The 25,408-nt window shown below is 51.9% G+C and overlaps 15 protein-coding genes across 15 annotated transcripts; 4 read left to right on the forward strand and 11 right to left on the reverse strand.

Moving 5' to 3' along the window:
• Positions 1-58: 58 nt before the first annotated feature.
• AA0111_g9775 (hypothetical protein) lies at positions 59-1,120 on the reverse strand (the record flags this gene model as incomplete). The annotated part of the gene is made up of 2 exons (XM_028656371.1): positions 59-979; positions 1,043-1,120. 2 exons carry the CDS (start codon positions 1,118-1,120, stop codon positions 59-61), a joined length of 999 nt encoding a protein of 332 aa, XP_028502689.1.
• An 834-nt stretch (positions 1,121-1,954) lies between these two features.
• AA0111_g9776 (hypothetical protein) lies at positions 1,955-2,942 on the forward strand (the record flags this gene model as incomplete). Its single annotated transcript, XM_028656372.1, has 3 exons — positions 1,955-2,173; positions 2,494-2,767; positions 2,815-2,942. 3 exons carry the CDS (start codon positions 1,955-1,957, stop codon positions 2,940-2,942), a joined length of 621 nt encoding a protein of 206 aa, XP_028502688.1.
• A 310-nt stretch (positions 2,943-3,252) lies between these two features.
• AA0111_g9777 (hypothetical protein) lies at positions 3,253-3,927 on the forward strand (the record flags this gene model as incomplete). Its single annotated transcript, XM_028656373.1, has 1 exon — positions 3,253-3,927. The coding sequence occupies one exon, from the start codon at positions 3,253-3,255 to the stop codon at positions 3,925-3,927; it is 675 nt and encodes a 224-aa protein (XP_028502658.1).
• Positions 3,928-4,931: 1,004 nt separating this feature from the next.
• Positions 4,932-5,839, reverse strand: AA0111_g9778 (hypothetical protein; the record flags this gene model as incomplete). The annotated part of the gene is made up of 2 exons (XM_028656374.1): positions 4,932-5,621; positions 5,675-5,839. 2 exons carry the CDS (start codon positions 5,837-5,839, stop codon positions 4,932-4,934), a joined length of 855 nt encoding a protein of 284 aa, XP_028502687.1.
• Positions 5,840-8,184: 2,345 nt separating this feature from the next.
• Positions 8,185-10,844, forward strand: AA0111_g9779 (WSC domain-containing protein; the record flags this gene model as incomplete). Its single annotated transcript, XM_028656375.1, has 2 exons — positions 8,185-8,691; positions 8,739-10,844. The coding sequence occupies 2 exons, from the start codon at positions 8,185-8,187 to the stop codon at positions 10,842-10,844; spliced, it is 2,613 nt and encodes an 870-aa protein (XP_028502686.1).
• Positions 10,845-11,201: 357 nt separating this feature from the next.
• Positions 11,202-11,816, reverse strand: AA0111_g9780 (hypothetical protein; the record flags this gene model as incomplete). The annotated part of the gene is made up of 1 exon (XM_028656377.1): positions 11,202-11,816. The coding sequence occupies one exon, from the start codon at positions 11,814-11,816 to the stop codon at positions 11,202-11,204; it is 615 nt and encodes a 204-aa protein (XP_028502638.1).
• A 964-nt stretch (positions 11,817-12,780) lies between these two features.
• Positions 12,781-14,249, forward strand: AA0111_g9781 (hypothetical protein; the record flags this gene model as incomplete). The annotated part of the gene is made up of 4 exons (XM_028656378.1): positions 12,781-12,879; positions 12,941-13,129; positions 13,182-13,945; positions 13,991-14,249. The coding sequence occupies 4 exons, from the start codon at positions 12,781-12,783 to the stop codon at positions 14,247-14,249; spliced, it is 1,311 nt and encodes a 436-aa protein (XP_028502639.1).
• Positions 14,250-14,544: 295 nt separating this feature from the next.
• On the reverse strand, positions 14,545-15,618 carry AA0111_g9782 (hypothetical protein; the record flags this gene model as incomplete). Its single annotated transcript, XM_028656379.1, has 1 exon — positions 14,545-15,618. The coding sequence occupies one exon, from the start codon at positions 15,616-15,618 to the stop codon at positions 14,545-14,547; it is 1,074 nt and encodes a 357-aa protein (XP_028502636.1).
• Positions 15,619-16,309: 691 nt separating this feature from the next.
• AA0111_g9783 (hypothetical protein) lies at positions 16,310-18,757 on the reverse strand (the record flags this gene model as incomplete). The annotated part of the gene is made up of 1 exon (XM_028656380.1): positions 16,310-18,757. The coding sequence occupies one exon, from the start codon at positions 18,755-18,757 to the stop codon at positions 16,310-16,312; it is 2,448 nt and encodes an 815-aa protein (XP_028502637.1).
• Positions 18,758-19,128: 371 nt separating this feature from the next.
• AA0111_g9784 (hypothetical protein) lies at positions 19,129-19,785 on the reverse strand (the record flags this gene model as incomplete). The annotated part of the gene is made up of 1 exon (XM_028656381.1): positions 19,129-19,785. The coding sequence occupies one exon, from the start codon at positions 19,783-19,785 to the stop codon at positions 19,129-19,131; it is 657 nt and encodes a 218-aa protein (XP_028502634.1).
• Positions 19,786-20,014: 229 nt separating this feature from the next.
• AA0111_g9785 (hypothetical protein) lies at positions 20,015-20,944 on the reverse strand (the record flags this gene model as incomplete). Its single annotated transcript, XM_028656382.1, has 1 exon — positions 20,015-20,944. One exon carries the CDS (start codon positions 20,942-20,944, stop codon positions 20,015-20,017), a length of 930 nt encoding a protein of 309 aa, XP_028502635.1.
• Positions 20,945-21,316: 372 nt separating this feature from the next.
• AA0111_g9786 (hypothetical protein) lies at positions 21,317-22,312 on the reverse strand (the record flags this gene model as incomplete). The annotated part of the gene is made up of 1 exon (XM_028656383.1): positions 21,317-22,312. One exon carries the CDS (start codon positions 22,310-22,312, stop codon positions 21,317-21,319), a length of 996 nt encoding a protein of 331 aa, XP_028502632.1.
• Positions 22,313-22,765: 453 nt separating this feature from the next.
• Positions 22,766-23,746, reverse strand: AA0111_g9787 (hypothetical protein; the record flags this gene model as incomplete). The annotated part of the gene is made up of 1 exon (XM_028656384.1): positions 22,766-23,746. The coding sequence occupies one exon, from the start codon at positions 23,744-23,746 to the stop codon at positions 22,766-22,768; it is 981 nt and encodes a 326-aa protein (XP_028502633.1).
• Positions 23,747-23,819: 73 nt separating this feature from the next.
• On the reverse strand, positions 23,820-24,156 carry AA0111_g9788 (hypothetical protein; the record flags this gene model as incomplete). The annotated part of the gene is made up of 2 exons (XM_028656385.1): positions 23,820-23,946; positions 23,999-24,156. The coding sequence occupies 2 exons, from the start codon at positions 24,154-24,156 to the stop codon at positions 23,820-23,822; spliced, it is 285 nt and encodes a 94-aa protein (XP_028502683.1).
• A 763-nt stretch (positions 24,157-24,919) lies between these two features.
• On the reverse strand, positions 24,920-25,225 carry AA0111_g9789 (hypothetical protein; the record flags this gene model as incomplete). Its single annotated transcript, XM_028656386.1, has 1 exon — positions 24,920-25,225. The coding sequence occupies one exon, from the start codon at positions 25,223-25,225 to the stop codon at positions 24,920-24,922; it is 306 nt and encodes a 101-aa protein (XP_028502684.1).
• Positions 25,226-25,408: the final 183 nt, after the last annotated feature.

Below are 25,408 nucleotides of genomic sequence, written 5' to 3' on the forward strand. Positions count from 1 at the left end.
CCGCAAGGCGAGCGTAACCGTCTGCACGCGGCGTTCGTAATTGGCAAATCCACTCACGTCAGCCACGCGCAAAGAACATAGTCATGCTATTACTCCACGCGCACGCTGCGACTTCCTCTACACCAATGCCCTTGATGCCAGCCACAACCAAAGCCACCTTCTCCATATTGCAACTCTCATTCCTCTCTTTCACCATGTCACCCCTAGTAAACTTGTCCTTCTTCTTGTTTCCCCAAGGCCACTTGGACGCATTCTTCAGATACGCTTTAGCCACTTCGCTAGACGCTTGAATATCGCCCCACGGTGCGTCTGTCTCGATCTGCAAGTTGGGTAGTGGTAAATATCTGATCATTTCCAAGCTGTCGCGGTCTCGGAAGGCAAAGTTGTTGACGCTAACCTGTAAGCCCATCGCGACCAGTTTCTGCATCTGCTCTGTAGTTCCGACGAACGAGTGAACTAAGCCAGATCGCAAAGGCAATCGGTCCATATATGGTTCAAGTATGGAAATGAAATCATCGAACGCGGCGCGACAGTGGAGAAACAGAGGCAGCTCCCACCCTGCGTTCACGATCATATCGAGCTGTCGCTTGAACACGCGTATCTGAACGTCTTTGGGTGCTTCGCCCAATTTGTCGTAGTCTAAGCCGAGCTCCCCGAAAGCGGCCAGCAAATGCGAGTCTTCTTTGTCGTTGAGGGTCGTTGTGATACTGTGGGACAGGTCCTGATAGTATTCCTCGCCACCTTCATCTGCTTCAACGGCATGGTACGGATGCACGCCCATAGTAACCTTGACTTGCTCTGGTCGACGCCGGGCCATTGCGAGATTGAGTTGCGCATCGGAAGCGTACATGCCTGTAAGCATGACTATCTCTACCCCTGCGGCCAATGCGCGATCTAGCACTGCGTCGAAGTCGGCTTCGTGGTATTGTTTGCCCCGATATACACCAGAGAACTCTTTGGCAGTTCCTGTTACAGCAACCTGAGCACCCCCACGATTGTTCTCAGCCAAGTCGCGTCATCATGGGGAAGGGTATGCGCGTACGTCTGCGTATCGGAGCTTTATGGATGGTGCAGCGGGGGCATCTTTGGAGAAGCCCTCTAATAATAACGGTTGCGACATTGTGGTTTGAGATGAAAGGACATGACACGTTGAATGCTGAGATGATGTATTTCTTGAGGTGGATCGCCATCGGAAAGGAGACTTCCGATCTCGGAATCTAAAAGTGGATCACTTCTCTCGGCCTCACGTCACGGCTTATACAGATTTACACCTGGTCTAGTTTAGCCAAGTCTAACTTGACCTGGAGTAGACAAAGTTACCAGAAGCTTTTGTAGTTGATAGCGATTTGTCTTAGGTCTAGTATAGCAAGACATTCAATAATCCCAGAGTATTCTGCATCTAGTATTATAGACAGGCATATTGTTTAACAGACAAGAATGAATGTAAGTGCTGCGGCTGTCCATAACCTATTGTGGCGCTTCTCTCGGCCTGCCAATGTTGTGTGCGAATACGAACTAAAAGAATTGAGGTAAACCTACGTTTCTGCAACCTTGCAAAGTCTACACAGAACGTATGGCAGTCTGAGATAAAATCATGCGCACACATCTCTGCTACGTTGGGTGCATCATACATCCAAAGTTGTGCAGCCTCGTCACGCTAGCCGACCGTCTAGGCCAGCCTCGCTCGACTCTGGGCTCTACCTTCAGCTCTGTCCGTCTGTCGTGGCTGAATGAACATGGTTCGGGCGAATATAAGAAACTCTTTTCTGTACCTAGGGAACGACCGGCGCACCTTCAACTCACATAAAACTTTTTTGGATCACTCAGTGAGCCACCTGCGAAGCTATTCCTTTCGTTGAGATCACTTTTATTTCTGGTCGCAGCGCTGTCCACACGACTGGCACAGTCATACTGCCCATAGTTCCCCCCACTTCGCTCTTCGTGCCCTCCAACGATGGAAGGTTTGGTGTGGAGCTTGGTCGAAGCGGTGGGTGGTGAGCTGGTCTCGCAGATCGCCGAGGGTCTGGTCAACGGCATGGAACCCGAGTTTCTGAAGACCAACGAAGACAAGTTGATGGAAGAGCTGAAGGTGCTACAGACCAAAATCGACGATTTGGGCAAGTCGGCCATTGAAGCGATCCGGAAGCAAAAGATTACAAGCGCTGCGGATCGAGTGAGAAATTGCTTCAAACGGTTGAGGGAGGCGGCCAGGGAGACCACCTGGGACAGCCAGAGACTTGGTTCAAAGTGTGCAATAAGTGAAGCTGTGGTCTGTTTACCTAGGTCAAGTCCACGAAAGCATATGATGTATGAAAAAAGAGAGGTCATGGTCATAGGGCGAACGCGTAATACGCTTGGTGAAGGGAAAGGATAATAGTAAGGTTGATGTCACGCTCCAGGTGGTGCGGCGAATATAGGTACTTCTATACGAGTAAGAGGCTCATTAGACTTCGACGCGAATTCACAAGGGCCGGGAATTGCACTCGATCTCAGGTGCGGGGTACCGCCAGCGTTTGTCTCCTTCTGCTGCTGCGCCGCATATGCATCTCTCCTCTTGTATGTCTGATCGAGCACCAAGGTTCACCACCCCGCACTATCGTTAGTCAGGTCTGCGCCGACATGATTCCGATGAACACACAACAGGTCCATACTGCTTCGGGAACCGCCATAGGCAAGGCGCAAGCAGACCTGGAGGGGACGCCAACTGAGCCTCTTCTTCCGCCACAGGTCAGCGGATCCTACAAAGTCAATGAGCGAGTCATCGCAGGTATATCAGCCAAAGCGGTTCTTGATTTGAGACTGACCTCGATCCAGCATTCCCCATTCCCAAGACTCAAGCAATAGACGCCTACAACTATGGCAAATCGCTCTGGGGTAGAGCGGCCAAGATTGTTGTCCAGCTTCCCACCGGACAGACCGACAACTACTTCCTCAAGGTCTGACCCCTCGCTGAGGAGCTATTGAGTAACGAATACTGGTGCGACGAAGGTTGTATCTCTAGGAAGCATGGGAAGGCACATGTGCGAAGGTGAATACGAATCGCTCAAATCCGTCTATGCAGTCTCCCCGTCATTTGTTCCACAGCCATATGGTTGGGGCCAGATCGACGAAGGTTTAGCAGAGACGTACTTTCTGCTTGCGGCTTTTCGAGATGTGGGAGAACAGGTATGTGTAATTAGTTCCCTTGGAGTGACCGAAAGCTGATGTTCGAAGCCTGCAGACCCAGTCAACTTAGCTGCGGGTCTGGCAGACATGCATCAACGATCCGTCTCGCCAACCGGCAAATTCGGCTTTCACTTCTCCACGTGCCATGCGCGTATCGCTCAGGCTGTCGATACCTGGGAAGGTTCGTGGTGCACTCTGTATGGTCAGCACCTCGGCCATGTCATGGAGCTTGCTAAGCTAATTCTCCAATGGCCAGATTTCGATGTGGTTTGCGATCTCACACTCCAGAAAGTGGTACCACGTCTCCTGTTGCCTCTCCAAGCGGAAGGCCGAATCCTAAAACCATGCCTTCTCCACGGTGACTGTTGGGACGGAAACACAGCAATCGAAGCGAAGACAGGCGTGGCTTTCGTGTTCGACGTTTGCTCCTTCTATGGACACAATGAGTATGACATTGGCAATTGGAGAGCACCGCGCCACCGTCTGAGCAGTGAAGCATATATACGGAACTACAAGCAAAACTTCCCAGTATCTGAGCCTGTGGAAGACTGGGACGCCAGAACTTTGCTGTACTCGTTAACGTTCAACATCGGTAATACTATCTATATCCCAGGTTCACAGCAGCGCCAAATCGTGTTTGACGATATGCATATGCTGTGCCACCTCTTCTGCCCAGACGAGCTTAAAGCTGCAATGGACAAACTCAAAGGAGACTCTACTATCAGTGAGAGCTCGCAAACAGGCCATCCAACGATGCATTAGAATGACGGTTTTGTGGAGGCCGAGGCGCAGGGAAATGAAGAAGAGGAAGAGTGGCTGCTCTAGATGGAGTCTCGCCGCTCTATGCACGCCCCAATATTCGGGTTACTTGAGCAAGTAGATAGCTGACTGGAACCAGCATATGAAAGATGCCTATTTGATGCTGCTGTCGTGTGATTGATGAAAGCGATTGCGATAATTGAGGGCGCAACGAAGGTTCGGTGTGCGCGTCGCGTGTCGCGCGATGACGCTACCGGCTTTTAGTGCTGATTGAGCACGTCCCGCCTTTTCTTGGAGTTTTGCCATCCCGCCACGCTTGATCCGACACCATATGGCCAAAAGCCGCGACGGTCAACTTGAGCTATCATGGTGGCCCTTGTAAGTCGCTATCGCGTTCTCATGGGAGCCATCAGTGGCATTGTTTCTATTGGCCTGCCCTGCTTGATCAGGTAGATATGACCAATCGACAGCTACCACAGAGTGGGGCGAATGAAAACTTCCACGGCACCACGGTATGCTAACCAGCTAGGAGAAGATCACGACTGAGTCACGGATTTCTTCATTATGACACTCCAAGCAGCAAATACTTCAAGTATAGAATGCTGCATACATAAAGGTCAAATTGAGGTTGCTATCATCAACACCAACAACAACAACAACTGGCCTGCTGGCCCAATGGCAAGGCGCTTGACTACGATTCGTCGATATCAAGAGATTGCAGGTTCGATCCCTGCGTAGGTCAAATGAAAAGCAAACATCATTTTTTTTCGTCTCATCGATAGCACGAGTGGGGAGAGTATCATCAGACACAGGCCAAATTTGGCCGAGTCACATGCTGAGACCGCTTAGTAAATCAATGTGTTCATGAAATTAATCTATTGAATACGAGTAGAGCTTTTTTTTGCCTCGGGAGACATCGGGAAAGTATTTGGCACTTTCCAACATGTAGATGTTACCGTCGCTCACTACATATGATCATCATACGCTTATGAGTCGCCGTCTTTCGCTTATTGCGCAACTCTAATGCCATACGCAGCATACGGAAAGTTTTGGAGACTAGACCTCAGCTCCGCCATTTCATCCTCCGATACCATTCGTCCGTCTTCAGTCACCACAGGATTCTTAGCAACCCCCTCCACGGGCTCCCCATACCTCGGCACATTGCCATCCTCCTCCGTCCTACCCATAAGCACATCCATCTCCCTCCCTTTACAAACTTCCGCCAGCCCAGGGTGAGGCACCCAAACGACCCGCATACCTGCCTTTCTCGCTGCCTCAACCCCAGCAATTGAATCTTCAAACACTAAACACTCACTGGGCTCCAAACTCCGCTCTCCGCGGGCTGTCTCAGCATCGTTTAGTCTCTTTAGAGCAAGGAGGAAGATATCGGGTTCTGGTTTTTTCTTACTATCGGACATTTCGGGGTCGTCACCAAAGACGTGGAAGGCTGGGTCATCGAATGCTTCATTAATGACTGGGATGTGCGACGTCTTCAGTGCAAACTTTTGGTGGCCAGCAGAGCTAGCTAGTGAGAGGAGCACGGGAGGCGACGTTCTTGTTTTGAGGGCAGTAAGAAGTGTCTCGACACCTGAGAGCAGCTTGCTGTTCTTGAAAAGCTGTGTACTCTCTTTCTCCTTTGCTGACCATTGTGCGGGTGTGAGGGGTACTTGAGCCCAGTCTAGCAGGCGCTTTGTACCCTTTTAGAACAATGAGCGAAATGGAAGATGGCTTGAGGCTGAGCGATACGAACCCTTGTGCCTCTACTTTGCTGTGTAGCTTTGATCTTCCAAGGATAGTCTGGTCTTTCATACTCGCGGAGGATATTGTTGTAGATGTCCGTATAGATGTCCTCGGAATTGATGAGAGTGCCGTCTACATCGAAGATGCATGCGCGTACTGACGGCAGTGAGGCCATGGAGACTGTTCCGGCAATGTACCAAACTCTGACAGGGCGTGATCAGGGGGCCTTGTGTTCTGGCTCTGGGGCTTCAGCTTTGTGTGTGTTCTACTTCGAGTGTATGGCTCGGGGTTAACTCCGTCTACCCCGCGGGAACTAAACCACATGAGGATTAGCTTGTCCATGCCCAGCATATGAAGCATCTTGGAAGCAGTCACTACGACCGACGTTCAGTCTTACCATACAGCAGCTGAGTCTCAGCTCTGGGCGGTAGAGTAGAGGTGTCTCTTCTCATGTATCGATTTACTCTCCTCGCCAATTACCATTGGCAAACCTAATGCATTGGGACCCATATCTCCCACCACTCAATACACCATCTTGTAAATTTTATGTGCAGGAACTACAATCGGATGCGCCCAGATTCTTGTCGAGAGATAAGCCATCACGGGTTTACTTCCTCGACAGCCTGCAAGGCAATGTCCATCACGAGAGATCATCTCCTTTCGGCTACCTCCAGTATCGCTGCACCTTCCTGCTAGTCCACTCATACTCCACAAATCCGCTCTTTAAACGATTCCAGGCTTGAAACATCGAGAAACTACCGAGTGCATAATATCGTATGCATCGCTTCCCCTGTATCCAACTGCCGGTCAATCGTCCTCATACCGAACGTTCCTGAATACGGGATACCAATACATTCAAGTGGGTGTCTGACATGCATAGCAACTCCCTCTACCAGCCTAGTTCTACAATATTGAGACTTATCCTACTCCACAGTATATCGTGGGCGCTGTGCGAATGACTCAGCTCGTTGTCACATGCCACTGCGAGGCTGACAACTTGACTTTAGGTACATGGTGGCTGCATGGCGAGGGTAGTCAAATTTCTCTTCGCGAGAAATCTCCACTTATGCTGGGCTAGACTTCAGAAGACTTTTACGTGTAAGCAACCTGGCTAGTGCCTGGCGGCAGCGTATCTTGTTCGCAGATGTTCCCCACACGGGTCGATCAGCCACTGGCGGTTGTGTGTGCGCCACGTTATTTTCACTCCACCCTTCAAATTTGGGGGCTGACCTGGGGCTGTTATGTGTGGTAGTGTGTTATCACGCAGTTCACATCGGATGATAAGCTGCTCAAACCGCGGTGTCGAGTTGGTGGTGAAGGCTTCGGACTACCTCCACAACGGGTTACCTCTATCGGGCAACCCATCGCCGTCACAAGAATCGCTAAGACGCCTGCTACTGACCGCGCTGGGGGTGACGATACGTACAACCACCTGAACGATGTAACAAAGCGATTTTGCGCAGCTGATGCAGCTAGGAGACGACTCAAAACTGATACGGTATCGCAGGGCTGCGGCATAAGAGCGGCATAGCCAACCTGGTGTGATGTACGTAGCTATTCTTAGCGCTAGATCATTCCCAGTTCGTATGGCAACATCGTGAACCCAGGATCTCGTTGTAGGACTACGGAGAAGAGTCCGAATCGTCCCGCACGTTAGGCGCGCCATCGCACCAGCTACACGTTTGTCCAATGTCGGCAGTGTGTAACGAGCGAACGTGCTGCTAGACCCTGAGATCGCCAGATGACATCGCCCACGAGAGCGCCGGCCCATAGCGCTAGACTGCAGCGAAATCAATAGGAGAGTTTTCAGGGAGCTAACATGTATGCGCGGAAAATAGATTAAAGCTGGCGTTTGTAGTCAGGACGCTGATTGGCTGTGATAAGACCCTTTACTTATCCGGTAATACCAAGCAACGGGACACCTGCCTAAGCGAGTACTAACAAGATAGCGGTCCGTATGTTGTCCCTGTTTTTTCTTGCCTTGTCAGCCGCAATATGAGAAAAGTATACTATCGAAAAGATGCAGCTCGCGTGCTGATACGTGCAGGCAACGCCGCAGTCATGCAGCCCGATTGTCACCAATGTACTTACCGAAGTTGGCATACTGTACGGCCGTGATGGGGCATCGGTCTGATCAGGCGCGGCAGAGCATGGGCTGAGCGGTGGTCGAGGTGTAGAGATACAAGACGCTTATATACATCGTCTGCCTGGGATGCTATACGACATCCTGGGTGCTGTTAAACAGCCGGTGCGCCTTCTTGCACTCGGAACTTCGTCAATTGCATATACTTTCGTCGTTCGTTTGACTTTCCCATTGCGCCACAGATGGCGCAACATCACGCCTTGCGGCAGCCATTTAGCCTACTGCTCCTAGTACTGTCCCTGGTATGGTACGCTAGCGGACAAAGTACCGCGACACCCGACCTACCCAGCAATACCACAACTCCTGAACCAAAGGTAGGATGGAACGCCGAAGGATGTTACACAGACAGCGTCGGCCGTCGAACGCTGTCCGTAGGGATGGGAGTGGCCGGTGCTATGACCAATGCGAAGTGCAGAGACGCATGTCGAGCAGGTGGCTATGTTCTGGCTGGTACTGAGTATGCTGGTGAATGTTTCTGTGACAACCAGATCAGAAACAATGGCGGCCCTGCACCTGACGGCGAAGTAGGATGCAACATGGCATGCAATGGAGATCAGACTGAGATGTGTGGCGGCCCTGATCGCTTGACATTTTTCCGATTCTACACAGGTGGCGAATCAACCGTTTCGGCAACTGCTTCACCTACTGCTTCGCAGACAGCATCTGCGACCAAGACATCCAGTGCAGTCCCTGTTGCAACGGGACTCCCGGAAGGGTTCGAGTACAAGGGCTGCTATGTTGATGGACCCGGCTTCCGCATCGTCAACTATCAACAACCCGATGACCAAAGTATGACCATTGCCTCATGCTCCAATGCATGCGCGAAAGCTGGCTACGAGATCGCCGCTATGGAGTACAGTTACCAATGCTTCTGTGATAATACCGTAAGTAAAGTCAGGTCTATCGATGTACCAACCACTGACTCCCGCAGGTGAGAATGGGCGGCAAGCCTGCTTCTTCCGAATCAGAGTGCAACACAAAATGTGCTGGCAACCAAGATGAGACTTGCGGAGGCCCCAACCGAATGAGCATCTACTCAAGCCAAGATCCGTTGAAGGTCATCAACGCTCCGGCTCCTATCCAGAATGTGAGCGATTGGCAATACCAAGGATGTATTACCGACACCAACAACCAAGTTTTTCCATGGAAGCTAGTGAACCAGACAGGCAACTCACCACAATGGTGTCTAAGCCAATGCCAAGCCTTCGGTTACCAGGCAGCTGGAATGGAGTATGGTGAAGAATGTTATTGCGGAGACCTTGATGGGATTGAGAAAAGTGGCTCAAAGACAGTCGCAGAGTCTGAATGCAACACTGCTTGTCCGGGCAACCCCGAAGCCCTGTGCGGCCAAGGCAACCGACTCAGCTGGTACAAATGGGAAGGCGATCCTCTATACGTATGGGAGTACCCCAAAGGCATTGCGGCTGGACGCTACGAGTTCTTGGTTGGCGGTCCTATCATCCCTCTAATTTCGCAGCCTGGTGTCAACGGCAAGGTTTCGCTCCTCGAGAAGCATGGAACAGGTGAGCCCAACACCACCGGTGCGTATGAGTTTGATCCTTCGATTGGTGGCGACATTTTCCATGCTTTCCGTGAGCTGAGCGGCATCAAGACGGATATCTTCTGCGCTGCAGGTCTGACTATGCCGGATCGTGCTGGTCGGCAAATTAATATTGGTGGATGGTCGACGGATTCGTTGTTTGGTGTCCGCATCTACTGGCCGGACGGTTCTGCCGGTGTCAACGGCACGAATGACTGGCAGGAGGATGTCAATAGCGTCAAGCTTCAGAGAGGCCGTTGGTATCCTACAGGAATGGTCATGGCAAACGGATCGATGTTGATCGTCGGCGGGCAAGATGGCTCCAATGGCCCACCGGTGCCGAACATGGAGATTTTGCCTACCGTTGGGCCTGTGTACGAAGCGCAGTACCTAAGGGATACCGACCCGTACAACCTTTATCCCTTCCTAGTCGTACTGCCGTCGGGTGGTATCTTCATCCAGTACTACAACGAGGCTCGTATCCTCGACGAAGTTAGCCTAGACACAGTCAAGATCTTGCCAAAGGCACCAGCTGCCGTCAACGATCCTACCGGAGGGCGAACCTACCCGTACGAGGGTACTCAAGTCCTAATGCCTCAGTACTACCCTTACGACGCTCCGCTGGAGGTGCTCATCTGTGGTGGCGCGGCAAGACAACCCAAGTGGGGTCTCGACAACTGCGTCAGTATTGAACCTGATGTCGCCAACCCCGAATGGACTCTTGAGCGCATGCCTTCTCGACGTGTCATCTCGTGCATGGCAACGCTACCAGATGGAACTTATCTGATCCTGAATGGCGCTGAAGTTGGCGAAGCAGGTTTCGGTCTTGCAGACCAGTCGAATCTCAACGCTGTTTTGTACGATTCCCGAAAGCCACGACATCAGCGTATGAGCATCATGGCTAACACGACGATTGCGCGCATGTATCACTCCGAAGCCGTAGTCATGGACGATGGGAGGATCCTTGTATCAGGCTCCGATCCTCAAGATGAGGGCAAGCACCCCCAGGAGCACCGCATTGAGGTCTTCCTCCCACCCTATCTGCTTTCTGGTGCAGCGCAGCCTACCTTTGAGCTACCTCAAAACGACTGGATCTGGGAGGAAGACTACTCTTTCACGGTGACTTCGTCTTCCGGTGGTCCGATCAAAGTGTCGCTGCTCGGATCTGAGTCTAGTACTCATGGAAGCTCGATGGGTGCGCGTATCCTGTTCCCGAGCGTGTCTTGCTCAGGGAGAGCATGTACAGTCAAGGCGCCCAAGGGACCATACGTCGCCCCTGTAGGATGGTATAGAATGTTTGTTCTGGATGGGCCAACACCGTCGCATGCGAAGTGGGTTCGTCTGGGTGGAGATCCAGCTGCACTCGGTAACTGGCCTGACGCTGCTGCTTTCCAACCCTTGCCGGGTATGGGACCCGTAGGCGTAACGAGCAAATCGATCGCGAACGCGACCGTACCAGGATCGATGTCGACCGTTGCTCGCAGCTTCCAGGGCTGATCAGGATCTCGGGGAGCGTCGAGCAAGCTAATGTCTATTTGTTAATTTGTTAGCGAAGGTGGTAGTACTCACGTCAAGCGGGCCCTATAGTACTGCAATACAGCATGCATGGCATGAGAATTGGATCAATCTTGATGTTTCTAATGTACATGTGCGAACAGGTCTATGTCTGGTACCACCGATGGTTAGCGCTGATGTAAAGCCCAGTATAGTGAGCGTGCGCGCAACGTACTATTGGCAGTGACCTCTTTTGAGTTCAAGTTGTTCGAGTTAATGCCTCCTTCTGGGACCTAGCGACGGGAAGCCGGACGTCCTCCTACTGGCCGCAGTCTTGCCTGCCTGAGAGCCAATGAGCCCTCATGTCATCTCTTCGTCTTCTTCATCGCTGCTTGGGAAGCTCCATTCACTTGACTGGTAGTAGTCGTACTCTTCGTCAGACCCTGCTGTACTGAGCGCTCTTGCGCCATACGTTTGGGTGCTGAAGGCAGAGTAAGCAGACCTCCTCGGCGATGGCGACTTTGAACGACGTCGCTTAATAGTCTGGACGTAGCTTACAGTACTGAGATGTGTGCGTAAGCTGTCTCGAGCCGGAGACGGTGAGCGGTGGCGCTTCTTGGTAGTCGTGGGGCTCGAAGCTTTTGGTTGCGCATCGTCGCTTGTGGAATGGACCACGGTGCGCTCATCCACAGGTTCAGGGTCATCTTGCGAAGTCGTCGGCCAAAGACGTCTCGGAAAATAATATCTTCTTCGAATGCGCTCCTGGGTTTCTTCCTCAATTTCTCGCGATTTGGCTTTCTTGGTTGGCTGTTGTGGCATATCCGCCGTCACTAAAGCCCACCGTTCGAGATGGTGAGTGGATCCAGAAACGCCAACTGGGGCTATCAGATCATCTTCCTTCTGTCGCTCTTCTTGCCACTTGTTCACCCGTGGAGCTTTCCGCAGACGCGAGCTGTCTTGATAGTGTTGCGACATAGCGATTCGTGGAGACGCAGAGGCAGGCGCAACCCTAGACTTGCAACAGGCGACTGATGATCTGATTTGGTAGCGAATGACGAATCAGAATTGGCCACCAAATGAAGTGATGTTGGGCGGCAGCGGCAGATGGCGCAGACAGCCGCGTGATGGCGGGAGTAGACGCGTCCGGCAGAGTCGCGTTAGACCCAGAGCCTGCGATGACGCGCAGAGTGCAGGCAATGAGTGTCAGGGAGGCACGACCGAGCTCTTTGGCGGTCCCGTTCCTCAAGAGATGATGTCTCGATGTGCTAGCAAACGCTCAATGCTCCTGCATGGACTCGACATGTTCGCAGTTGATCGGCACCCCTTGCGGGTGGGTGGGGACAGAGGCGCGCATGCTTGGCGCCGTCGCGGCGACAATCTACTCTCTTTTCACTACAACTCTCAAAACTCCTTCATCGAGGCTCTTGTATCTCTGCATACCTTTACACAACAGGATTATCACATGTCAGTTTCGGCTCGCCAACATCCTGCAGCAGCCACTGACGACTTCGGCTAATCCTAGCCGGAGAGAGACGCGGCGATTACGCCCGGCAGCCCGCCCTGCATCAAACCCAACGCTCATGTCCGATGATTCGACATTCATAGACCGCTTACGACGAATTGGGCCAATTTCGACGGAGCGAGTTAATGCAAGCCATCTCCACGTGCCGTTCCTGCCAGATAGTCCATGAATAAGACGCGGCATATGGAAATGCGTGGGAAACTCCGCCCGTTGACCACCTCTCCTCACATGATTGGTCCGACTTCTGAAAAATGCGAACCTAACAACGCAGCACTGGTCGTCTACGCTTGGGTTACCACTGAGCTGGATACTGCGCAATCCATCTAAAGCGCGCTGGGGGGTAGCCTAAGGCCGCCGGTTTGATCGTTACGTTTTGCCTCGTACCTCTCTCTGTCGAGAGGAAGAAAAAAAGAGAACATGTCAGCATCGAACAGTTCTCCACGCACTAACGGGAGCGCCCTTGATTACTCCACCGCTGAAGAGGCTAGCAGCTCCGGTCCGTCGCTCCAAATCGACGTGCGTTCCCTGTCCCATCGCTTGGCTGTGTTAGCCTGCCCGACTGACAGCTGGCATTTAGAGTGAGGACACCGAGGAGCAAAGCGATCAAAGCGACGAACGCGACTCTGAATTTGGTGATTCTGCTTACGGTGACAATCGATCTTCCTACACCATGTCCGCAACCTCGTCAGTGTTCAACTTTCGCTATGAGAATGGCAGGCGGTACCACGCCTACGCCGAGGGCCAGTACCCGGTACCTAATGATGAGGTGTGCAACTTACCGACTTATGTTCCAATGCAGTTGCTGACACCAGCGCCAGGTGGAAGCAGATCGACTGGACCTACAACACCACGCCTTCAGACTGACACTAGATGGGAAACTCTACCGAGCGCCTATACCAAAAGACGTGCAGAACGTCCTTGACATAGGGTGCGGGACTGGTATCTGGTCCATTGAATTCGCTGATGAGCATCCATCCGCGCGTGTTCTCGGCACTGATCTGAGTCCCATCCAGCCCGCTCAAGTACCCCCTAACTGTGAATTCCTCATCGATGACTGCGAGGCAGACTGGATCTTCCGTGATCCGTTCGACTTCATCCATGCCCGAGCCATGGTAGCAGCCATCAAGAATTGGGACCGCTTCTTCGAACAAGCCTACGTCAACCTCAAGCCAGGAGGATACCTCGAGTGCCAAGACCTTGCCTTCCCCATACGATGCTTGGACTCTGGCGTCACTGCGGAAAATTCCCCGCTGATCCGCTGGTCAGAGCTCTTTCTCCAGGCTGCTAAAGTCATCGGTCTCGACGGTACAGGACCCAGACACTTCACGCCACAGCTACGGAATGCAGGCTTCAAGAATATCAATCTCAAGTCTTACAAATGGCCCGTTGGTAAGTGGGCAAAGGGCGCGAGATTCAAGGCTCTCGGTCGCTTCGTCTATGAAGATCTGATGGATTGGCTTCCGAGTAGTTCGCTGGGCCTGTTCACGCGCGTACTGAAGTGGTCGAGAGAGGAAGTAGAAGTCTTTCTATCGGAGTGCAGAGCGGAGGCTAAGAGAAAAGACCGACACTACTACGCTGATGTGTAAGTTGTTGTCATCGCGAATGATTGGCTCTGCTGATTCTATAGTTTCTTCTATCATGCTCGTAAGCCAGAAGGTGCGAACGTTTCAAGCCAGGAACAAGACTTCGTATCATGGGAGGAACCAATAGATCGTGATGAGGATGATGACGACCATCACGCTAGACCATCAACTACAGCCTCTGCTTCCTCGATGCCGTTGTCTTCGGCGGCCACAGCGGAGCAGAAGTCAGAACAGTCGACACCACCTACGTCGACCACTCAAGATAAGCAGCCGTCAGTCAAAGAAGACGATAATGAAACATAGATGTAGTGAAGTCATGGAATGTATATAGGAAGAAATCGAATAGCGCAAACAAATCCGCAACGGCTATTATCGCCGCGCAAATTAACGGCGGACGTACAGAACTAGAAGCTGACAAGAAGACTTTGTATGATCCGTTGATAGAGATAAGCACAACAATCCTTCCATCATAGTTCTACACAGCCCTACTCGCCCTGTAAGCACACACACACTTCCAATTTCTCTCATGCAGGTAATCCTTCATTCATATCGGCTCACGCAATAGCCACTCCCTTCTCATGACTTTCCGCAGACGCCATTACCCTCTAGTTCTGAGACAATCCTTAAAACCAGCCTCTTCCTCCGCCAGCCTTCTATTCCGATTCCACTCCCTCTGCATCTCGCTTTCAGACCCCCACCTCCTCTCAGACCAAGCTCCCAGGAACCCGATTCCTCCCAGCACTTGTTTGACATATGGTTCGGAACCATCTAGCCTTCTTGCTCTCCAGCAGCCTTGGTCCTTGTCCCAGAGCATTAATTCGCGCCATGCATCCGGTACGCCTTTGTACTCGCTAAACTCGCAGTTGAGATGAGGGAAGAGGCGGCGCCACATTGTGCGGGGGCCTACATAGTATGGCCACTGTGATGTTGGCCAAGGTACGGGTGCATTGTCGGGCTCGGGCGCAGGTTTAGGCGCGGGTTTTCGTTCAGGTCCTGGTTTAGCCTTAGCTTTGCCTTTACGTTTGGTTCCGGAGGCGGGAGCGGGAGCGGGAGTGGGAACAAAGCCAGTAACGAGAGTTGCCGGACGAGTACGATTGGAATACTCTCGAGCATACGGGTTCTCTGCTGGTGGCTGTCTACTGCTTGGACCAGCAGCAGGAGGGGTACGACTGCTTCGTTTCGATGCAGCACCAAGACCCGAATTCAACGTCGCCTCCACACGGTGGCTACTTTCTCCAGCTTCCTGCTCAGTCTCGACTCGACGTCGGCGCCTGGGCCTGCTGTCTTGCGCCTCTTGTTCGCTCGGTTCAGCTTCGACGACGGCAAGATTACTTTCAGAGCGCAACCGCTTTGAACTCTTCTTAGGCTTCGCTGCTACTTCTTTCGCTCGATCGAGCTCACCCTCGGCAACAACTTCGTTCCAGATCCGTTTTGGGAAATGGATTTTGAGAGCGGAAGACTTGTCCTTCGATATATGACGAGGCGGAGGAGTTGGATCTCTATAGTCCAACTCTTCACCATCTTCCGTTTCTTCTCCGTCTTCTTTTGCATCTAGAGCAAGAAGCAAAGGCTGGAGATTCCTGTCAAAGTAGTCGTCCATGGTTGGAACCGTAGGCGTTGTGGCCAACGGCTGGTAATGGCTGCCAGCGGTGATAGTAGCGTTGGATGACATATTTGCTGGGCGTTTGAATAGGAAATATTAGTTATAATGTTTACCCGGGTGACTGAAGTTTGTTGGTGATAGTTCGGAGGGAAATCTGAGATCTTGATGAGTTGAGCTTGGATGAGTGTATACACTATGTTGCTTAAAGTGGAAAAAATAAGAGGGAGCGGTAGACTTGATTATATACTTTCTGCGGTGATTCGCGCCTGAGCGCGAACATAGAAATTTCTGAGGTTGAAGTCGCAAACATGGTTCCCGGCAACAGCGTTCCCATGCGTGAAACTTTTCCAACGACGCTGGTTGGACAACCACATAAACTTCCCTATCCTAGATGCGAAGATAATACCATAACCAGAGGACTACGTGGGCTTTACGGCACTGCCGTCGCCAAACGTCAGTAGCTCCTGGGTGGCACATACCCTTACTGGCCGACCATCGACAGAACGATGACTGATATACACGTGACCGCGATCTCATCCGTGGACCCTCAACAGGCCCACCTACAGCCAACGATACGTCTTATATCTCGTACCTTGGTACAACAAGCGAGATCAGCGATAACAAGAAAGGACAGCGAACCAACTATAAAGAGTAAATTCTACGTACTATGAGCATGCTGAAAATGATGATGTGTTGATAGCATCGAGAGACTTTTACCAGAATGATTACACATTACCACATGCGGCAAGACACGAGCAACTCATGGAGCCGCGACGCCCTCCCCCGCCCTCCCACTATCCATCCTGCTGAACGATAGAATCCTCTCATGTTCGGTAGCTTCCTGCTCTTTGAATTTGAATATCAGATCCATTGTGCTCCGCCTAACACTGACCAAGCTGCGTTCCTCGGAAGCGCTGTCATTATGATCTCGGTCGACGAAGCTCTTTGCGCGACTTGCATTGCTCTCCTGACTTTCCTTACGTTCGTGTTTCGGTATGCGAATGGGCATAGCTCGTGAGTGTATGGATGCGCGCCTGCTGTCGAATGAGAATCGTTTTGAGTGACTAAAGTCCTCAAGCAATCGGTCGGTATCCATACTCAAACGTGGGTAAGCATCGACACAGTTCTCATAATAGGTCGACCAGACGTGTGCACGATCGCTTGCATGCCCCACTCCAGTAGCGCCATCGCGGAATGACATTTCGTTGAGATTAGGAGCTGAAGAGTTGCGACGCGGACGGAGGGTCGCCATGGAGTCATCTGCCCGCAATTTGCCCTTGGATTTGATGACTCTCATTGAAAAATCATCATTCAGCGGCTGTTCCTCATGTTTCAGAGTCTGCACGTCTGCATGACCTTTGTGAACCTCGCCCGTCCACACATGGGGCAGCAGCTCGAGCTCAGGGTGCTCTAGGATGCCACCTGACGCGATGGAGCTGCGATGTCCTCGACCATGCCTCTGGAATTCTGTACTCTGGCTTCTGAACATCTTGGCATAGTTCTTCATGAGAGTTTTGCCGAAGGTCATGGAGTTGCTCTTTGCTATACGACCACTGCCAACCTTTTTCTGCTTCCTCTTCTCACCTGGTAGCAGCGGAGTGGACGGTCTTCGTTCTGTTGGATCAATCAAATCTTCGTCATCTGTTGCCGAGGCAAACTTGATTGCTGCCTCAAGTGCAAAGTCGCGAGGTTGAACGTTGTCGGCCTTGCCTGCGGAAGCGGTGCGGTCATGGCGCGTGTGCGATGGGTATCGGCCCCAAGCCCCCACAATGTCGGTCCTGTCGCCCTGTCGCTCAAACGCGGTGGCCACCTCTTGTCCAACATTAACGTCATCGCGCCCTACCAAAGCGCTGCGCCGAGAGACTAAGTTGTAAAGTCCCTCAGATGGCTCTTCACTAGGTGTTTGAAGAGTTGGGCAAAGCGTCGATACCCGCGTGCTGGAGCCGTCGTCAGCTCGACTGGCTGGATCTAGACCTTCGATGCTAGCTCTTCTAACAGAAACGCTCCCACTGCGTTCGCGGAAAGGACTCGCGTGAACGGCAAGGTCTTTGTTCTGTGGAAGGAAGAGTGATGCTTTCTCTTCTTGATGAGCTTGCAAAGCGCAATCCCACACATGACTAGCACCTTTGTTCCTTCCTATCGCATCTTGTTCAGTCTGAAAGCTTGTCAATGACCGAGAATGACCACGTTCACGATCGGCAGGGATTGCTAGCATATCAGATGGACCATCCATAGCGGCCACTGAAGCTTCGGAATGGAGGTTTGCCTCACTCTGGCTCCGCCCGCTAAGGCGCTTTGAATTCAAGAATTTTATGATGGATACCGATTGTGATGTCTTCTTCTTCGGCGGAGATGGACTGAACTCTTCCCGAAATTTAGAGGTTTTAGTATCAGCAACACTGTTCTTGCGTGCTAAAGGGACGGGTACGGCAAGTAGGGAGGATTCAATCGAATGGCCGACCACCGTTGTAAGCCCAGACAGTCCATGCCGTTTAGCTGGCTTCGGCGTTTCCTCGTGATCTGTTGGAAAGGAAGCAGAGCGTCGAGGCCGGCGTAGATCAGACGATGAGATACTGAAGACTTGGTTCTCAGTGCCAGTATGCGAAAGAGTTACCATCGAACCACCAAAGCTGTCAGGTGGGCTCTGTGGTCGACTCGAGTATATGGATGACGCAACATCAGGACGCGCATCGACATCTTGCGGCAAGACATTGCCCCACTTGCTCGGGATCTTTGTACTTGCAAAGCCAGAGCTAGATGTCTGTCGGTGATGGCGAGCAAGTTGTCGGTTTCGTAAAGAGACTTGGCTTTGGTCTGAGATAGTACGTTCACGATACATGGAAGGCGGGGCTGGGAGGTCTGGCGTATCGGCAAGTTGATCCCAGGAAAGAAGAGAGCCTGAGCGTAAATGGTGCGAGATGCGCATGCTATAAAGATGGACAGAGCGACGCGGGTTGTTATCCCCATCGTCTTCCCCTTCAGCTCTCCTGTCTTTCCCAGAAGGCGAGTCTTCACGAGAACAACCTCTAACAGATGTAGATGGCCTAGGGCTTGCGATAGACGTGGGCTGCTGAACACGGATCTCCACCATACGAGCAGCAGGTGTTGTAAGTGACACGTTCGTCCGGGGCGACGATGCTAAGGCGTCACTATCTTGATTTTGGTGATGGCCATGAGCATCTTTTTGAATGTCGTTCTTTTTCAACATGGTTGGAGATGCTTCAGTATTGATATGCTGTGGAGGTATAGGAAACTGCGAAAGACGGAGACTCTTATGCATCACCTCAGACCACGGCATACCAAAGGAGTCGTGGTTGGTAAGACTCGGTAGCCGCAACGGCGAGATTGGGGAAGGCTTCGGTAAACCCATGGACGTGGCCGAATGTGACCGCCTCACTTTGCGATTCCGTTCACCAGATGTACTCGATCGTAGATCGGGCGTACTGAACACATGAGTGAAACGGTTTGAGACGGAAGCGGCTTGGGGTTTATCAACACTGTAAGGGTAGAGGTCGCGCTTGAGCTCGGCACTGATGCGGCCCTTTGTAGAGGACTCAGGTGTGCTTTTGCTGCAATCAATCAGCATGGTGTGAGAATGACAATAGAGTCTACTTGCCTTCCTGTGGTAGTTGTCCAGTCGACACTGCGGATGCTTGGCCTCTTGCTTAGCGGTTTCTTGCCAATGTTCTTTGCGATGTCGTCCAGGACTTCAGCGTCTGAATCATATCCACCCTCATCGGGCTTCTTGTCACTTAGTAGGTCCTTGCGTAAGTCATGCTTGGTGATTCGAAGCTGCTGGTTTGGGTCTTTCAGCTGCTTCACTACGGTGTCGGGAATCGACGTGATGCTCTTCTGCTTCGGCTGGATGTGCGCTGATGACACACCTGAAGCGTTTTCCGGGAGCTCTTTCGAAAACTTCCGCCTGATAAGAGAGCGCATACTGGTCATCTTGTGTAGGCTTCGGATACTATGCATTGATGGGCGACTGAATCGCGCACGAAGGGCCCGCATCGGCATAGCTCGATCTTGGTCAGAGGCCTGCGCATTGTGGAAGATTTCTCGAAGCTCGTGGAGGTCTTCAGAACGAACACTCGTAAAGCGTGAGCCGGGTGAGCCAGTACTTTTGGGTAGAAGTGGGCGATTCGCTGGTGTGAGTTGGCTGAGGCGGGCATTGGGCAGCTCAGGCGATTCCGAACGATGGTCTTGCTCCGCCGTACAGCACATCTTGGTCGCCATGATGATGAGTTAGTGGAGGAGGGTCAGCTGGGTGGCTGTTCATCAAGTTTGCTGCTTTGTTGATGTTTGCGTGAGCCCACGTGAGGTGCTTGCCTGGAGCTGGAGGTCAGGAAGGAGAGGTGCAAAGTGTTTGAGTAGTCGCGACTGCATGCACTTGTAGCCTCGTATGCTGAGGGAGGAGCGCATCATCAATGTATCACCGATTGTATGGCACAAGGAAGCTAAGAATTCAGCCCATCATCTTCTTCCCGCTGGCATCTTCGCTGTATAGACCTTGGTCCTTGATCCAAGCAGCCACGCCTTCAGTGCATAGCTCACCCACCGTGTCCCATTTGCCTGCGTTTGCTGCCTTTCTCACCCTCGTCGAGCTTATACCCACGCCTTCCTCGGCTTGTACCATGTCAATGTTGTTGCCCCACGCAGCCTCAAAGCCAGCTTGCTCTTGATCACCGTCCTTCAGGTTCTGCAGGTATCTTGTCTGCTCCTCAGTCGTACCAAACTCATTGGACGATTCATCGCTCGGGTCTGTTGGTCGCTGGGTCACGCGCAGCTTGTGGCCAGCGTCGAAGAAGGGTTTTAGTGCCGACAGCGGTGGGTCGTACTTGGGGTAGTACTTGGGGTTGCAGAAGCGAATCAAGGTGTCGTAGCCTACGAGATGGATGTGAATGGGTTGCGACGCGTAGAATGGGGGTGTGGTCTCGGCTATCGCAGCCGACTTGTCACTGTAATACGGTTCTTTGGTCAGCCCGATGTCTATCGACACGTCGGAGACATCATGCTTCAAAGAAGGCGACGCGCTCTTTAGGCTTCGCGACAGGTCTTCGGCAAACGCCGTCATAAGGGCGATGCGCTGCACGAAGCTCGCCGGGCTTGGTGCCTTGTCTGCATTGTGTGTACTGAACAGCAGCAGCAGCCGATAAGGACTACTCTCCAAGGGCGCAGATTGCTTGAGAGCCGAAGTCGCGAGCGTGAGGTGGGCAATTGACGGCGGGTTGAAGGACGAGTCAAGGATGTAGAGCGTCTTCGGCTGCGTCGGCGTGTCGTTCACAGTCCGCACGACACGGAATTTGGCGGGAGATGAGGTGAAGGATTGCAGTGCAGACTCGAGGTCAGGCAGTATTCCTCTCAATGAAGCTATGCGCGATGCCATGTCAGCCATTGTGTCGCTTGTCACGAACCTCCTGCCAGGACCGCCTCGGGAGCTCAAAGTGCGGGAGCACTTCTCGCATTCGGCACGTCATTCTTCCTATCCCTGCCCTCTCACACTAGCACCAACCCCAACCTCAACTACGCAACGCCCACCCATCCCCAGCTGCGCCAGTGTGCGACGCCTCCCTCACATCTTATATCCGGATCATGGGAATGTTCAACGGTTTTGGTCGGAGAATATACAAACAAGGCAAAGACATAAAGGACAATCACAACGCAAGGCCTCCTGTACCGCCCTCCTGTCTATCAAGCCTTAATGCGCAGCTGGATTGTGTATGAATGGACCTGAACCGACAAACACCCAGACACTCAGATTCCAACATCAAACACGCTCCCTAACATCCGGCACATGCTTCCCCAGCTCCTCCACAATCTCATTCCATACTTTCCTCGCAACCTTTTCATTCTCCTCTCCCACAATGCTCTGCGTGTCAGGCTCAATCACATCGCTCGCCCAGAACCTCCCATGTAACTCTTGGTTCTGCGCCGCGCCACTAAGATATACATTGGCGCCCTGATCCGCCGTCCGAAACAGCAACGCATGCGCCACCGCCGTCACAATCTTGACCCCCGGAAACTGGACATGGCGCGAGATATCCGAGACAACCATACCCGGACACACACACGTGATGATAACCTCGCTTGACGGTATCGCTTTCGCTAACTGGATAGCTGCATATCGTTGAAGAAGTTTAGAAGACGCATACTGTTTCATCGCGCCCTTGTACATGTCCGGTTTATTGAGCTCAGTCAGAATGTTGCTAGGCTCTTGCGTTCGTAGCCCGACGGGTATCTCCACAGTCTTATGTGCGCCCGAGTTCACAAACTGCAGTATGGGTTTCTTTCCTGTGTACGTCTTGCTCTTTTTCAACTTTGGCAGGAGAAGGATACCGAGCAACGTCGTAGACAACGTGTTGACCTGCAAGTCCTCTTCCCATCCATATCCCGAGGTTTCGTAGCTCGTATTGAACACCCCAGCATTCAGAATTGCAACATCCAAATGTTCCAGTTCCTTGTCTATCCGTTGAGTGAATTGGGTGATGCTGTCGTAAGAGTTCATGTCGAGTGTCCAGACCTCAAATTCACTTGCTTCGCCGAATTCTGCAAGAAGTCGCGTCTTGACTGTCTCGCCTTTGGTCTCGTCTCGTGCTGTGATGACAATTTTTGAAGCTCCTAGTTTTGCAAACTTGACTGCTGCTGCGTAGCCTAATCCAGAGGTAGCGCCGGTAATCAGGATGGTGCGGCCTGTGAAGGATTCTGTGGACTCGGCAGGGAGAGTACCCCATTTGTTTCTTACTATCTCCATGATCTGCGACATGGTGTTGGTTGTCAAGAACACAGCGTTATTACTCTTTTTGTTTAAAATGGCTGCAGTGTGTCGTGCACTGCGGAGAAGAGACGGTAACGGCGATCTGGTGTGTTTAAGTTGCACAGATTCCGACAAAGGGCCGAAGACGGGTAATTCATGAAACTTTGTTGTCAAGCGCTTTGGGACGATCCGGAGGCTAGCGGGTAGTCCATTACGCATATATACCAAGATCTTGTAATTCCGCGACCAGATACTCGTAAGGTTGTAAGTGGTCTAGATGCGCTATCAATCCGACTTCTGTATTCCTGGTACGGACAAGATAGGCTGAGAGTGAATATAGGCTATGGACTTTGTATGCGATTCGACACTATGCAAAAGTGTCAGGCGAGAGCATAATACTAGTACATAAGATATGGCCATTAAACATTAAACTCTGCGAAACGCGAGTCGATTACAAAACTTTTAATTTCCATACCATCCATCAAGACCACACATACCCGTAGGCAGAATATCGTCTTCGATGACGGAAGTGGTGAGCGGCGCCCAACAATCCATCTCGTCGGTCCAGCCTTGCAACGAGGTGTCTAGATAATCCTTGGGTGGGACAGGTGGTGGTGCGGATGTTCGAGGGGGTGAGGAAGACTTCACTATCTTGCTGTAGGCCAAGCGTACCAGTGCCGCTGCGTCTTGCTCCGGCGTGAAGTACTCGAGATAATCTTGGAGTTGAGGAATCGGGTTGCGTTCAGGATAACCCTCGACGCGTCCAGTCGAGTGCTGGTTCCAAGCGCAATTCGTGAGGCCGGGTTGCGTAAGAAGCAGCCGCTCCCACTGGTGATATATGGCTGGCCGTTGAAGCAGAGAGTATATAACCTTGCTGTGATACCAATTCATGTTCGTTAATCCTTCCTTCTCCATGTGGCGCGCGACATGATCGCATCTCTCTGTCCAATCGGTGCTAAAATGACAGCAGAAGCCACATCCCCAGCCAGTCCTGGTCATGCGCCTTCGTTTCGCAGAGATTGCGTGAGCCTTCTTGCTGCGTGTTGTGGTGTCGGCGCAAGAGGTGCATCGATGTTTTTCTTTATGGTGTTTCGTAAAGTCCTTCTCCAGGAAGTAGATAGCAGGGCATAGGTCGCACTTGAACATCTCAGGGCGCTCTTGGTAGGTCTCTTCATGGCGCTTCCAATCCGCCTTCTCGACAAAAGGTCTTTCGCAACTGGTGCAGAAGTACTTGTGCTTTTTGCTGCATATGCGGGATTGCTTGGTCGCTGACACGCATGTCTTGAAGTAGTCTCTCTCTGGCGCAGCAGGTCTCTTGCTTTCCTTTGCCTTGACAGGCCGTGAACAGGGCTTTTCGAGCGCACTAACGACTTGCGAAGCCACTTGAGTAGGCGCATGACACAACAGATGCTCGGCCATCAGAAAATGTTGGTGTCTCGACATATTGGAGGTGTGCGAGTATCCTGATACAGACGAAGACATCGAGTCTCTTAGTGGTGTGTGGGAAAAGGTGCTGTTATTTGACGACCGATAGCTGGAAGGTACTGATGAAAAACTTGAAGCTGAGAGGTGTTGCGATGAACCGGATCGTTGGCGCATAGCATTCGCGGTTGGCCATTGTCGGGAATTCTGTTCGAAGTTCTCTGTGATCATGATCAGTTTGAGTTTCTATAGAGGAAACGATTATGGTCTTACACACCGACAGGGCTTTGCTCGTGATCGATGGGACTGTTCAGCTGATTCTGCGAGTACCCATACATTGGATGTGTACCGTTCAACGTCTCATAACAAAAGTCTCCGAATGTATCGTAGTTGTAATGCGAACCAGCGCTGGAATGTGCGTAACCGCTCATGGTGCAAATGGTAAGAAACGTAAAAGAAAGTAAAGTTACGGAGTGCGCGCAGCGCTGAAGATTGGAAGAAACTCGTCGTAATCAGCACGCAATCGGTTTCCCCATGGTTGGACATTTAAACGCAGCCATGTTCTCAGCCTCAGGCATGGCTATCGGCGAAGAGGTTAGCGTGGTGGGGGAGGCGCGGTTCACCAGCTGAAACGCGGCGAACGCTGATGGCAGCCGTTTCATGGCCTGTCCGTGTTTCGAAACAACAGGCAACCAGAATAACGGAACGCCGTCATTGGATCCAGGTGACGCATCATGCCCATACGTGCAGATTTGTATCCCCGACGCTGTTGACCGGTTGCGATGAGGAAATACGATGCGAGGGCGAGTGGTTGATGGGGAAGGCTGAAACCGCGGTAGGCGAATAGGCGATGGTTTGCCAAGAACCAGGACGAAGGTAGCGAAAATGTCCGTCGGTATTAATAAGTCGTTGCCGCATACCATGCTGACGTGCATGTATTCGATTTTTTTCAGAGTTCATCCAGAAGCTGACATCGCCGTCGAAGTGAAGCTTACATGCGTTCGCCCAACGTTGGAAACCTCCACGCAGCATCTTGCCATCTTGACCGACGTTTAAGGATACTCCGGTATATGCCGACCCTGCCACACCAATAGGTGTGTTACTGCAGAGGGGTTCTGCGCAAAGTAAGCCCAAAAAGTCGTTCGATATTGCTGTTGTCACAGCCTAACAGTCGTTGCCCTTCATAAGGACCTCCTAACAGGTTCTTGACCACGGACGCCAGATGTTTGCCTCAATCAAGCGCTCGTTGAGTTCTTCGTCAGTCAAGTACGCCCTGTTAGGGGGCCCTATGAAGGGACTTTCAAGACCACGCCAAGGGTCGGTTGAGCGCACGCTCATTGGCGCGGAGGTCATTTGCGATGATTGGGAGCTTTCGCTCCCGGGAGAGGGAGGATAATCAAACCTCGGCTCCTTCTTGAACTTCTTCCTGAGGTGGTCCTTGGGGGCTTTCCACAGGTTCTTCTTCACCCACTTCTTGGTTTTGGGCCAATCGAAGGCCATCGTGTAGTAGTGATGATAGTATGATGGTGTGTAGAAAGAAATGTGATGTTAAATGGTGAGAGTTTGCCAATTGGCGTTGAAATACCCATCTTACCACTGGCTTCTCTCACCCTTTCCAACACAAGGTGACTGGAGATGCCATGTGGGCTTCAGACGTAGTGATTGGCAAACACACTGGTCTGA

The sequence above is a fragment of the Alternaria arborescens genome, assembly GCF_004154835.1.
Source record: "Alternaria arborescens strain FERA 675 chromosome Unknown contig_29, whole genome shotgun sequence".
NCBI lineage: Eukaryota > Fungi > Ascomycota > Dothideomycetes > Pleosporales > Pleosporaceae > Alternaria > Alternaria arborescens.